The 13,230-nt window shown below is 39.5% G+C and overlaps 1 protein-coding gene across 2 annotated transcripts in view; it reads right to left on the reverse strand.

Annotated features, from left to right (window-relative positions):
• Nucleotides 1–2,013: 2,013 nt before the first annotated feature.
• Nucleotides 2,014–13,230, reverse strand: part of RAB3C (RAB3C, member RAS oncogene family) — a 306,139-nt gene continuing 294,922 nt past the window's right edge. For both annotated transcript variants that reach the window (XM_004744620.3, XM_004744619.3), the window contains exon 5: nucleotides 2,014–10,051. In XM_004744620.3, coding sequence (XP_004744677.1) covers nucleotides 9,864–10,051 — 188 coding nt within the window. In that variant the 3' untranslated portion in view covers nucleotides 2,014–9,863. The remainder of the gene's footprint in view (nucleotides 10,052–13,230) is intronic.

Here is a 13,230-nt window from a genome sequence, read left to right on the forward strand (position 1 = left end):
ATGTCCCCCTTTTGTGCTTTCACTGCATACCTTCTATTGGCACTTAACAAATTGTTCTCTAATTGTTACCTAAGATATCATTTTGAAACATTAATTCAGATTTTTTTCCCAATACCTGCCTTCCGTTTGTTGTCTTCACCCTTTGAGGGGAAGAAAGGTAATCAGTAAAATTGTTTTAAGGGATAGACAAAACATGAAAAAATAGAGAATACAGTTTTTAGTTGAAACTGTCTGAAGCTTAGAATTCATAAGCAAGAAAGTCCAGTGTTAAAGGACTGTGGACATAAATAGATCAGGAAGAAAAGTTGGGAAGCTAAGTCTACCTCTCCACTAGACTAATGAGTCTTTGGATATCGTGGTTGTGGGGTGAAGTAAGATATCCAAAGAGTGACTGTTGTAAAGGAAGTATCCAACGACCAGAGCCTATTATGAGACCTTTTCTTTACAATATGTTTTTTCTGAGTCCTATAGGAAGCCTATCACCTTCCAAGAGTAACAGGTATATTCTTCTCATGCCTACCTTGTTGATGCCATTGACAAAGAGTCACACAGAAGCTTCATTTTTTAAATTTATTCAAACTCAGCAGTTATTACTAAGGTAGTAAGGTGAAAGTAGAGGGAATTTCTGCTAAAACCTTTGGAACTGGTTTGTCCCCATTAACCTCATAATCACCAGGAAGCATGTATAATCCTCTTGAGATCTTACAGTGGCAAGAATTTTACCTCTTTATCTTGGGAGCAGAGGACTATTATCTAAAAAATGTATTTCAAACATTTTAAGGAAGATGGTTTTTGATGAGACCTCTTAAAATGATTTTTTTTAAAAAAAGAGATTCTGTTTATTTTAGAGAATGTGCATCAGTAGGGGGTGGGGAGGAGCGGAGGGAGAAGGAGAGAATCTCAGGCAGACTCCACACTGACACAGAGCCCAACAGAGGCTCAGTCTTATGATGCTGAGATCACGAGCTGAGCCAAAACCAAGAGTCGGATGTTCAACTGACTGAGCCACACAGGGGCCCCCAAATGAAACAGATTCCTAATGTTCAGTTGTTAGATGCACATATTAGGGAATATTACATTAATTAATTGTTGGTAATTCATATTAACTTATAAATTTCCTTTTATTACAACTATATGAGTTCACGGAGAGTCAAAGAATACATCTTACATATGAATGTTGACAATAACTGGAAACCTTTGGATTTTGTTTTGTTTTATTTTGTTTTCCTTGATTTGTATGCTGTCAGTTTTGTGTACCCAGGTAGGTAAGATTCCTATCACTGAGTTTGGTTTAGGAAGGTATTTTGACCCATGTGGACCCATGTGAGTATTCCTGTGTCTTCACTTGGCTTCTACTTACCCAAGAGTCTGGAAATGGCCCCGGGAACACATTTAGAAGAAAATATCCAGAAAGAGAGTTAATAGCACAATTAGATCACTAAGAGATCTTGAATTACTAGATCTACTGTGCTGCAAATAGATTGATGGCAGGATGCTTCAGCATGCCCCAAGGTCCAAGACCAAGATGCTGTACAGCATCTGAAGCATTACTATACCATGCGCCACACATTAAACAGACCCACACTATTTACACATCCCATACACATGGTGTTCCTAGACTGTGCTAGTAGGATACCCGTATGATCACTGGACCCTGAACTCCAGATGCAGGGTAAATAGTGACCATGTAGAAAAGGTGACTTGAATACGCTGATAGCTACTCTTGGTTCTACAACCAAGAGTTTTAGGACTCTGGAATGTAGTCATTCATGTACTAAACAGTACTTACCTTCAAAGATTACATATATTAGAATTAACTCCAATGCCTAAATCCAAATCCACATTAGAAAACCATAGGCTAAAATAAAAATGTGTTGGCATTCTTCAGTTCAAGCTCATCATTGTCCCTAGGATTACAGGAGAGGAAGGTAATGAGAAATGGAAACAGGCATCCTAGGACCATAACAACAATTGAAAGGAAATGGAAAAATTCATCAGACTAAGGCTGAGAAATTCATGAATATAGTCGTCTCTTAGATATTTATTGTAATCTCCAAAAAATAAAACCAGAGTAAAGCCAAAGAACAAAAACCACTTTCTATATAGAATTCACATATAAACTTAATACCTAATAGAGCACATACTGTTTTTACACAATTAATTTCAATAAAGAAAACTTCACAATGTGAATACTTCGTAGCTTTAAACCCAGACAAGAGCTCCTGTGGAAACATAAAGAGTCACAATATTTGCTGTGCAGCTGTTAGTTTTCAACTACATGTCACAATCACTATATGAAAACACTAAGCTGTTACTCAAGAGTTTCTAAAGAAGAGCTCCCCTGTATAGTCACTGAGGAGCCAGAAAGTGCCTGGTTACAAAGGCAGGTCTTCACCTGTGCATTTCCCAAGACCCTTGATGGGAAACATGGAACTCCAGGAAAATCTCTGGGCATACATCTTTCCGGTTGGCATTGGATTATGCAATGTTTCGTGGTTTGGTGCATGGGCAAGATGTCTAAATCAGCTGTTCTAATGTGACTTTAAAGCCAGTTGTGTTCTGTTGTGCATTCTGGGGCTGCTCAACAGAGGACTGTGTCAGTGTTGCAGCTTGTCTTCTTCATGAGGACAAAAGCCCGAGAGAGGTGTTGATAGGGCCAGCTGGGCTCTCTACCGAAAAACAAGGATCTTGAGCTGCCCCCACCGTCACCTTTTCATTCACAGGGAACATAAGGTTACCTTTCCCATTTATTGTCTGGCAAAATCTCATTATCAAATTTTTGCTGGGATCACATTCTTGAATGTTCCAGTTGTTGGAGGTCCCTCATTTTCTATGCTCCTATGTCCGTGTGTAATTTAGCATTTACATAATATCGTGGTATTTCCTCCCCGCCCCCGCTCATTCTTCAGTTTATTAGGGGTAGGAACCACAGCTCTTCCCTGTTTGATTCCCACAGCACTGAGCTCTTGGTATTCAGTAATGGTGATGACTGACTAAACATTTAAACACGCTCTTAAATTATTATTCTAATGTTGGCTACATGCTTACGTTTATCTTTTTTTTTTTAAATTTGGCACAAAGTCATCCATAATCTCCCTGCTTCTCCCACATTCACATGACTTTTTCAGTCAGTTTGAGAACTGAGTACAAATTTCATGCTATCATCTTTAAAATAGGGCCACACATTACTGATGGTAGCCCAAAGCCATTTAATATGATTGGCACAGCCTCACCTGTCAGTTTCAGGCCACTGCTGTAGAAAGAGTGGAAGGCTTCTTATGATGTACAGATGGCCAAAGTTATCTAAAACCAAGTGAACAAGTCATAACCTTTCTTCCTAATGGTATCATGATTTACTCTGCTAACTAAATGAAAAGGCAAAGCACAGTATTAAAATGAGTGCTTTACTTTTAAAGTTAAAATGGCAGATAGGAATTTAAGGTAGGTGACCCACTTCAAATTTCATATAAATAAACACTTAAAGAGTTTTTAGTAATCCAGCACCCAGGCCTATTTTTTTTTTTTTTTTTAATTTTGCATCTCACTTAAGTCCTAGGCCACCAATTACAAGATTAACCAAGGGGGTTTGAGGATGAGTTTAGGAGTTTCTGTCGAAATACCAAAGCAACTTAAGAATTCTGACTTTTGTTTCTCCTATATCACCAGTGTGGACAATTGAGAATTGAAAGTGAACATAATATTAACTACAACTTAAAAAGACATCAATATTTTAGAATCCCCAGGGTTGACAATGTTCACTTTGCAAACAAAATACAAGGCTGAACAACAAAATAAACACACAAATGCAAGAAGAAAAATTCTTAGAACACGTAATCAGCATTTCTGAGAAGAATAAATAAGACTTTACCTTATGTGCATATTTTTTCTTAGGTATCTAAATTAGCTTCTTTTAAGAGATTTCTGGATTTAAGAAAGGAATGCCTATATAAAATAAATGAACATCCATTCTGTCTTAAAAATAAAATCCACAATTCTAAAGCGCAAAATTGACATATATTTGCAGATACTAAGTGTTTGGTTTTATAGGAAAAAAATTACTTTGAAATAGGCACGGAGGAGTTTCACATGACACCAATAAGGTATATTTACTGTATAAATTGCACCACTAGACAAATACAGCTACAAGAAATAATTTGAATAAGTTACACAGCCATCAAAGCATCTCACACATTCATTATAATTCACTCTTTCACGCTAGTTTATATACACTGAGTAAGTCATTAAATATTGCACTTATTGGCCCATGAACCCTCAATTATGAGGTGTTGAAAAATAGAAAACAAGTCTATTTTTATAACATATTTTCATGCAACATTTAAGACATTTCAGTTCCACAAACACCATTAAATAGTTGTACATTTGGACAGTCCAACGGTATCACATCACGTCTGACATCAACAATATATTAACAGGAATTACAGGAAGTTTTCATTTAGCATACATCCTAGGGCTGATGAAACAATGCAGGGAAAACCATCCTACTGACACAGCAAACAATTCCCAGTTTCACTTGTATGAGGAGCATGTAACCACTAGACAGGTGTATGTCACGCTCACATCCCTGAAAGGCTGGGTGCCTGTGTGGCTCATATTCCATTTGTGCCCTTAAGAACAGCATTCGTGAACCTAAGCAATCCCTACCCCAAACGTGAATATGGAAATATGGCCAATAATAATAATAATAATAATAATAATAACAACCCACAGCCAACTCTCAGTTGTCCACTACGAAGGAAAGTACGAGCACAAGTGAATGAAAATACACAGGTAAACCACCAACCTCACTTCAGCAGATACTGACTGGTGGAAACTCCACCAATAATGGTACTGATGGCAGGTAAATGGTGAAATTTTGAGTCTCATCTCCTGTTCTTAGTCCTGTCGTTCAGTGAGAGGAAACTGCTTTAAAAACTGTAATGAAAAATAGTATCAGGAAGTGGAAAAGAGAACCACAACTGGAAAGTTCAGTTTGTCTCCCAGCTAGGTGTTCTGAGAGAGGTTTTGAACTCTTTTTTTTTTTTTTTTTTTTTGTCTAGAACATTAGCAAAATGCATTTTTCTCTATTTTTGATGAAAATTATATGTGCAAACATACAAATCAGTGTAAAGTATCTATTTTGTAGATCTTTTTAAACAAAATGTTTTAGTTACAGTTGGCACACAGCAAAAGCTCCTTTTTCCCTGGTGCTGAGAAAGCACCATATATGAAAATTTCCCTTTATAAAAAGATGTGTGTGTGCGTGTGTGTGTGTGTGTGTGTGTGTGTGTGTAGAGGGACAACACCATGTAGGTGGCCCAAGTGTAAATATTTAAATCTACCAAAAGGAATTATTTGTTTGCTGGAGTGTCAAGCATTTCTGTAAAGGTGTTCCAGACAAACTACATTTATTCATGAAATAGCAATAACAATAGGTACATATATTTTAGATAAATTCCCTGGACCTTGTTGCTGCCCTTTTAGGGGATACTGTATTTCCTGTATTTCTATAATCTGGAGCCCTGTAGGTACATTATAGGGAGAACAGGTTTTGTTTTGTTTCTTGCATCATAAACTTTGTCTTTGATCCAATTTATTCCAATTCCTTCCCGAATAATAAACATGTTTATGTCTTTAAGGGGCTTTGGTCAAAAAATGACTTTTAATACAAAGCAATCCAGAAAGCTGATCCTACTGGTTCAGCTCAGTGGAAGGACTTCCCCAACTTACTAGGAAACCATGCAAGTGTAGGTAGTCGACACAAATGGGCAAAATGAAACTGTGTCGTGGAGGTGGCATCTTCTGGTGGGGGCTGGGGTGATGAAAAAGGCCACGAGGGTCAAGTGGCTCACATGCTACCCTGACCTGGCACACTGGGTGAGCATACACACAGAGGAACAGAAGGTTTGAGTTACCAGTCATGCAATGTCCCTAAGTTACAGAGAGAGGAACCTTCAGACAAAAGAAAGGCCACCTCCTAAGTATTCCTCACCAACACCACCTGGTTGAGCATTCCAACAGTAGATGCAAATGTTTAACACTTTTTGGTCTGGAAAGGGTTTTAGTCCTGACTACACGGTCAGATTTAGCTCACAGTTTTTCACCTGCAGCGGTTACCTCAGCCTTGAGAGAGCTTGGTAGAGTCTGGAGACATTTTAAATACAGTCTGACAAATGCTACCTGGTCAGCCTCAGGAGGCAGAGAACATCCTCCCTGTGCACTAAGATACACAGCAACCCGAGCCCATCATGATGAGCCTCTGGGAACACACTACCACACTTGGAAACTCAGGTCGCTTTATGGAAGTTCAGTTGATAATGGAATATTTTACTTTAAAAAATACATGAAAGTCTGCGTTCAGCATAGACATAGAATTAGTTTGAATTGGTCCCTGGAAAAGGAGTCATGTGCTCAACAAAAGGACTGGAACTCATCTGGATAAGAGTGAAGTAGGTGCAGTGTCCATACTCACTATGTATTTGGGTAGATGGGGGTTTTGGATTAGTTTGGTTATAATTTTTAGAATTTATGCTTCACATTTATCATAACCATGCGGCAGTTTTCTGCTATGACTGAAGGCATCACTAAAGGCATCATCGCTCACCTGAGAGATAACAATCTTAGCACTCAGTTACCAGGCAGCAAAGGGATACTGACTTGAAGTGAACCTCAGTGGGAACTCTTAGAATCTACTGACAGGTTCACCAAGGCAGTAGAAGTTGTTCTGGAAGGGGAGAGGGAGGAGGAGAGGGAGGCAGCAATGAACTGAGCTACTGTTCAGAAGCAATTGTTCTTGGGTTCCTGAACCATGGGATGTGGCACTTAAACTGCCATCTTAGGACTTCAGAAAGGTCATGCACCTTTTACATCCATTCACATTCCCCAACACCAAATGCCCATCCACTCTGATGGTCGCTGAATACATGCAGAATTTTCCAGTCTAGGTTTTCAATTGCATGAAGAATGGAAAGGAAGGTACCAACACCAAAGCTCTTGGAAGTATTTGCTCAACAATCAGGCTTTGTCTCTAAAAAACTGCAGGGGTGAGGGTGGTGAGAAGGTGGGCAGCAGAGAAATTCATTCTTGAAAAATAATTGAATCATACAATAGAAGATGGGTGTTAAAGAGTGTACACATTTACACAAGCATGTACTTTAAGGTATCTTCATCTTTAAAATACAAATATAGTTGGCCATTATTTAGGCTGTAGTGGGAGTTGGAGACAATGTAGGAGGTTAAGTGTGTATATGTGTGTGTGTTGGTGCAAAAAGGCTACAAAAACCTTGCAGTTACATAGCTACAAGTTTTAATAGTTTGATGACAAGAAAACCACACTGTGGCTTTACCTCTTACAACAAAAATTTAACTTTAAAACTAAAATCTCTTCATGAAATGAGGAATACAGAGTTTTCTCTTCCCACAAGCTTTATAGCAGGACTGTAGGTGTGCATCTACCTGAGCTCTGTGACAATCCATTCTGGAAACTTCTCAGTGAAATTCACACCAGCATGGGAGCTTTGGAACAGAGAATGAACTAGGAAGTTTCATCCACTTCCAATGAGGGCTGGAAAACGGAAAGTATCCAAAGTTCTTTGGCTTTGACACTTGCCCTCATGCTTCCCTGACTGGAATTAAAGTAGTTCAGCATAGGCATGCCTGACACCTACATGTGACATAGGCTTCTGACTTCGTTTTTTGGTTGTAGAGCCAATTAATGTCATTAATGTCATTTGCAATGATGTCTTCAGGGAAGGGGTTTACACAAAAGTAAAACACACCTCTTGACCTTCCACTCTTCTCACCTTGATTTTGCTTGCCCCTATACAATACTCCATAGAGGAAGAGGCTTGTAAGAGCCCTCTGAACATCATACTTAAGTCCTTGACATCTGCATTATACATGGGAATGGGACTCAGAGGCCAGGAAACTTTTCTTGGCCTTACTGTTTCATACGAAATTAAACAAGTGAGATTTAACAACTTTGACCTTGATCCTGCCCACATGTTGAGCTGGTTACAGAAATACTGTTTTTTCATGCAAATAGGCTTCTGTTGCAAACCGGTCTGCTTTGTTTGCCACCCTTGCTTTGTCCTGCCCTTCACTGAAAGTTCTGCAATTTTTGAAGTTCATTGGTCTATTAAAATGTAAAACATACTCAGGCCTGCCTTGCAGGATGCCAAAGTGGAGACTGATTACAAATGCATGGGTTTTAAGCTCAAGGTGAGAAATGACCTGGGTTTGTTGAAAACATCCCACATGTACTCTTCTGTAAGTTTCATCTAACTTAGTAATAATGTATACAACCTAGTTCCTTGACTTGGAGATGGTTATTATCCCACAACACACTTACCTACCAGTAACCTTGCTCCAGAGACTTATACCCAAAACTTTCCCAGGAACTGTGTCTAGTTATGGAAAGAGGAAAAAAATTCTTGAACATAACCACCAATGCAGGGCAACAAGAAAAATCACCCTAATGAAACTGTCCTTCTAAATCCACCAGTCTGTGCCTGCTGCCTTCCTCAAGTCTAGTACACTGCACTGTTAAGGATGCCAGTTTCCTTCGGCAGCTCAATTAGAACAGCTGGTGAGATTTGGGGGCTTGTTATTCTCAGATGGTCTTAGAAAATCTGGGAGAAAAAAATGAGGGTATTTGAATGGTTTTCTCCCCCTGTCCCCACTCAATTGCTTCTGGTGTCCTAAAGTGTTGGTTCAACTTTTCTTAACTCTAAAGAGTGTTCTCTCAGTAAGGTAAGCACCTGTAAAACTTACAGAATGCAGATGGAGATGCTTTATAATTGGGAACAATGGGATTGAAAAAGACTACAGATAAAAATTCTTTTCCTCAACTTTAGAGCCATTGGGATTTTAAAAAATTAATCTATTGAGTAAAAGAAGTAAGGTGAGGGGTGAACAGAAGGCACTGGTTGTGGAAGCAAGCGTCTATCCCACAGGAAGAGGGGCTCTAACAAACTTCAAATTCATCTCTATTCCATGCTTGAGTGATGGTTCCAGAAAGCCGGTGGGGATGGTGTGTGTATAGTGGGAGGCAGTTACTAAGGAATGGGGAAAGTCAGTCCTTTGAGAAGTCTGCAGCCATTCCTACTCTTCTTGGCTTAAAGCCTTCTTACGTAATGCCTTGAGCTGATGCCTATCATTCTGTCTGTCTGTCCTCAAATATTCCAAACATTGGGCAGAAATAGTGGCACCAAGAGCCCTGCATTAGGGCCACTGTTTATGTACATAACTAAATTAAGAAGGTAGATTAAACTGGAACTAGATTTAATCTCTAAGAAAATTTGCAAGGGTTTCAAATACAGTATTCCTATTTCTTTATAGTCAGTGGTCTCCTTAGTTATTAGTAAGACTGAAAACCAGACACATTTCCTGAACAGTTAAACTGAAGGGACCCATGATGGGCTCCTGAGATCTCCTCTTACCCGCACCCACCCACCCCCAGCCCCATATAAGCAATTCCTTGGTTATCATCCTTACAAGTGAATCACAAATTTGAACCCGAGGCACGAAATTCAGTGGTAGTGAAATTACAGTCTGAGGTCCCAGCAGTAGCTTAATTTTGAGAAGAAATCTGAAACAAAAAGAGCCTACAAAGACGAGTAACAAATTACATGCAAATATCAGATGTTTATAGATGGATAGTCCTTACAAATTTGAGATCACATATTTGCCACATATTAACACGGGAAATCTTCCACGAATTGAATGCGTATGAGCCATTGACATCAAAGATTTCCCTCAAGTAATTACTAGGCAGTAGAAATGAAGGTTAATCGACCATTTATAAACGCTGTTGGTTGGTGATGGGCCCCCTCCAGCTGCCTGTGTGTATGTTGTGGGGGGGGACATTAACAGCCACAGTTGGGCTGTGGCGGAGGAGGGCTTTCCTTGAGTCTTGTGTTCTGCTTGGCGGCAGTGATGGCCGGATCCGTCTCCAAACTCTCGGACATTTTGTCGCAGATGATATCCACAAGACGCTCAAATGTCTGCTTGACATTAATGTTATCCTTGGCACTTGTTTCAAAAAATTCAAACCCTAGAAGAAACAGGGAGAAAGACAGCTTGGTGATTTTACACTTCTGCTGAAAGTAAATGGGACTTGATGATGGTTTTTCCCTGGGGGCTGGGGCAGACAGAAGATGTGGACCCAAGATGCGATTTGAGCAAATGCTGTCTTCTTGCTACCAAGTCTTTTGTTCACAGCTAGAGTGACATTTGATTTTTCCCTGTCAATTTATTTATGAATTGAATGAACCACCACCACTACATCTCTTCACAAAAACTTATTAGTAAAATCCTCCACCCTGAGTCTGTTTCTGCTCTCCTTTCCTCCAGCTCTCAGCCACCGGGAAGCTTCTTGCAATTTTTTTTAAGATATGTAATTGGGCATATTTTCCTTATCCCTTCTCAGATTCGTCATAATTGTCCATGGGCATGTTTTCATTAACTTGAGGCTTAGAAGAATTCATCTGTATGTTCTGCTGCAAAAGGGACTACGGACTGCCTCACCACACTCCCTGGTGACTCCTCCTGAGCCTGAGGCTCCACAGATCCATGGTGAGCTTTTGGGAATGTTTCCATACTGAACTGGACACAAGGTGGCACTAAAGAGTCTGTGGGTTAACCTTAAATGCGCTTCAACCTCTGGAAAATTGTGTGTCCTGTTAGGTGAACAGCTCTCTGTGGCTTTGGTGCATATTTTTCTGGGGCTTCTATTCTCTATTCTATGCTCTATCAGCAGCAGTGTTTTTACTGGCATCTGGAAAAAGACACCTGATATATATCAAAGGCTCTGCCAGAATTGTAAGAAGGTACCGAAGAGGTGGTCCCAGTTGCACACTTCTCCCCATCCCTGTACCTGGGCAGAAGCAGAACTCAAGCTGCTGTTCTGGATACAGTCTTATCACTATTGTTTGCCTTCACATTCCACGGGCTCAGCTTGCCAGTTAGTTGCCATGACAACCTCCCAGTCCATTCAGGGGACTTTGATTTAGGATCTGCTGGGCAGGACACAAAAACGCTTTCCTAATCCATTCTGAATTTTACGCCCTATAAATCCTTCTGGTTACATCTGGCCCTATCTCAGAGGAGCCACATGGATTCAGAATGATTAAATCATGTGATTTCATCTCAGCTCTTGGGACCCAAGGGGGGAAAAAAATAGACTCATATTTTACATTCATGTCTAAACCCTCTGATAACCCAAAAATACTTTGTTGGTCATCCTCAGTATTATTTAAAATTAGTAGTTCTCTGGAGTTAAAATTTCTAATTTAGTTATGACAGATGAGTGGTTAGAGGACTATATATGAGCTTGAATTCCGTTAGCTAGTGTGTATTCTATTTTTCCCTTGTGTTTTAACAATTGTAGGGTTGGAGTTAAAGGAGCATGAGTGGGACTATAAAATTTCACTGGATAATTCAGAACCCCCTTTGGCTTGTAGTTTGCTTTCATTATAGCTCTGAAAAACTCTGGATTTCTTAGCAGAAAACACAAATATAATTCTCTTTCCTAATGTTTTTACAGTCTATAGAGCTCTGTCATTTGTCTTACAACAATTTGATCCAGATTTTGGAGAACTCAGCTGTGGATCTAAACAATATCCTTATTGCAAAGATGTTAGAACTACTTTTCCCAGTGCTAAGTGAAGGATTCTTTAAGTCCCAAGATACTAAAACCCTACTGCATTAGTTAAGACCCTGAATAAGACTTGAGAGAAAACATCCGCTAACTGGGCACAAAAGTTTCATGTCCAGATTCAATTCTCTCATCTCTTCTGCTACCACTTAGTTTTCTTCCTAGTGCTATTGGAGAAGGCACTGAACTTGAAGGTATCATAAAAGATTTGGCCATCGTGATGAAACGGTAACCCAGGTAAGCTTTTGTCAGATGGGATTCCTTAAACCTGGGCTTTCGGACACACTTTGCTGCTGGTGTACAGCTTCAGGTCAGTAAAATGATCTCTATCCCAAGGGCCAGAGTGCTCTCAGGGGCTTATAAGAGTTTCGAATAGAAGAGGGTGCCACGGTATGGAAGCAAGATGGATTATCAGTTGGAAGATAGGAAATCTAAGTCTACTACCAAGTCATGTTTTTAGTGTCCCGTTATTTATGACATGTGCCTTACTTCGTTTACAGAGAGAGCTATCACAAGGCTCAAATGAGAAAATGTGTGTACAGGTTCCCAGCCAACCAGATGCTCCTCTGATAATACTAGTAATAGTAAACACACACACAGTTGAATGGTTAGCATTTAACAGGTACTCTTCAAAGCCCTTAATATACTGTAACTCATTTTATCCAGGAGGCGGTGCTAGTACTGAAAAAATTCACTGGTTAGACAATGGAGGCACAAGATTGTCAAGTAGTTTAGTTCAAATATCTTTTTTGCTCAGCTGGCTTTGGGCTACTAAACTGGCTACTCCCTTGCTCCTCCATATACCTACAGAAGTAAGCAGTTATTGGATTCCAGCTGAATTTTAAGTTCTACGCTAATTAAAACTGCACTATATATCATAAACTTTTAACATTTAAGCAATTAGGAAACAATTAAATAGATTTAATAATGACTGAGAAAAACACCTTTTCTTAATGATATCAAGGTGGCCATCAGGCCAGCTGCACTGGCAGATTGCCTCACTAAAGTGAATTTTTGGATTTCCCCAGTGTATCTAAGTCTTAAAAAAAAAAAAAAAAAAGCACATAACTGAATTAAGAAACACTGTATTGCTTAAAATTGTTAACCACCTGAACTTACAGTGAGTATTAATCTTTTTGCGACGTTGATGGATGCTGAGAAGTGGGGTGGCTGACAGTTTCTTAAGACAACAGTGAGGTCTGCATTATCAGTGGACTCTTCCGTTCTAGAACAATTTCTCTACAGCATGAGACGCTGTTTGAAAGCATTTTACCTGTAGCACTTTTTTGCACAATTGGAGTCCATGCTCTCAAGCCCTGTCACAGCTTTGTAAACACAGTTGGTTGAAATGACAATGGGCTTACAATATAACAACCTTAACAGTATCCTCAGTAGGAACAAATTTCACTTCAAACCCTTTTTTTGCTCATCCCAAAGAAGCAACTCCTCTTCAAGTTTGACCATGAGATTGCAAAATTTAGTCATATCTTGAGGTTCCTCTTCTAATCGTTGTTCTTTTACTATTATACAAATCTCCATGGTTACTTCCTCCACTTTAGTCCTGAGCCCAGAGTCCT

The sequence above is a fragment of the Mustela putorius genome, unplaced genomic scaffold, assembly GCF_011764305.1.
Source record: "Mustela putorius furo isolate JIRA1106 unplaced genomic scaffold, ASM1176430v1.1 tig00000145_pilon_pilon_pilon, whole genome shotgun sequence".
NCBI lineage: Eukaryota > Metazoa > Chordata > Mammalia > Carnivora > Mustelidae > Mustela > Mustela putorius.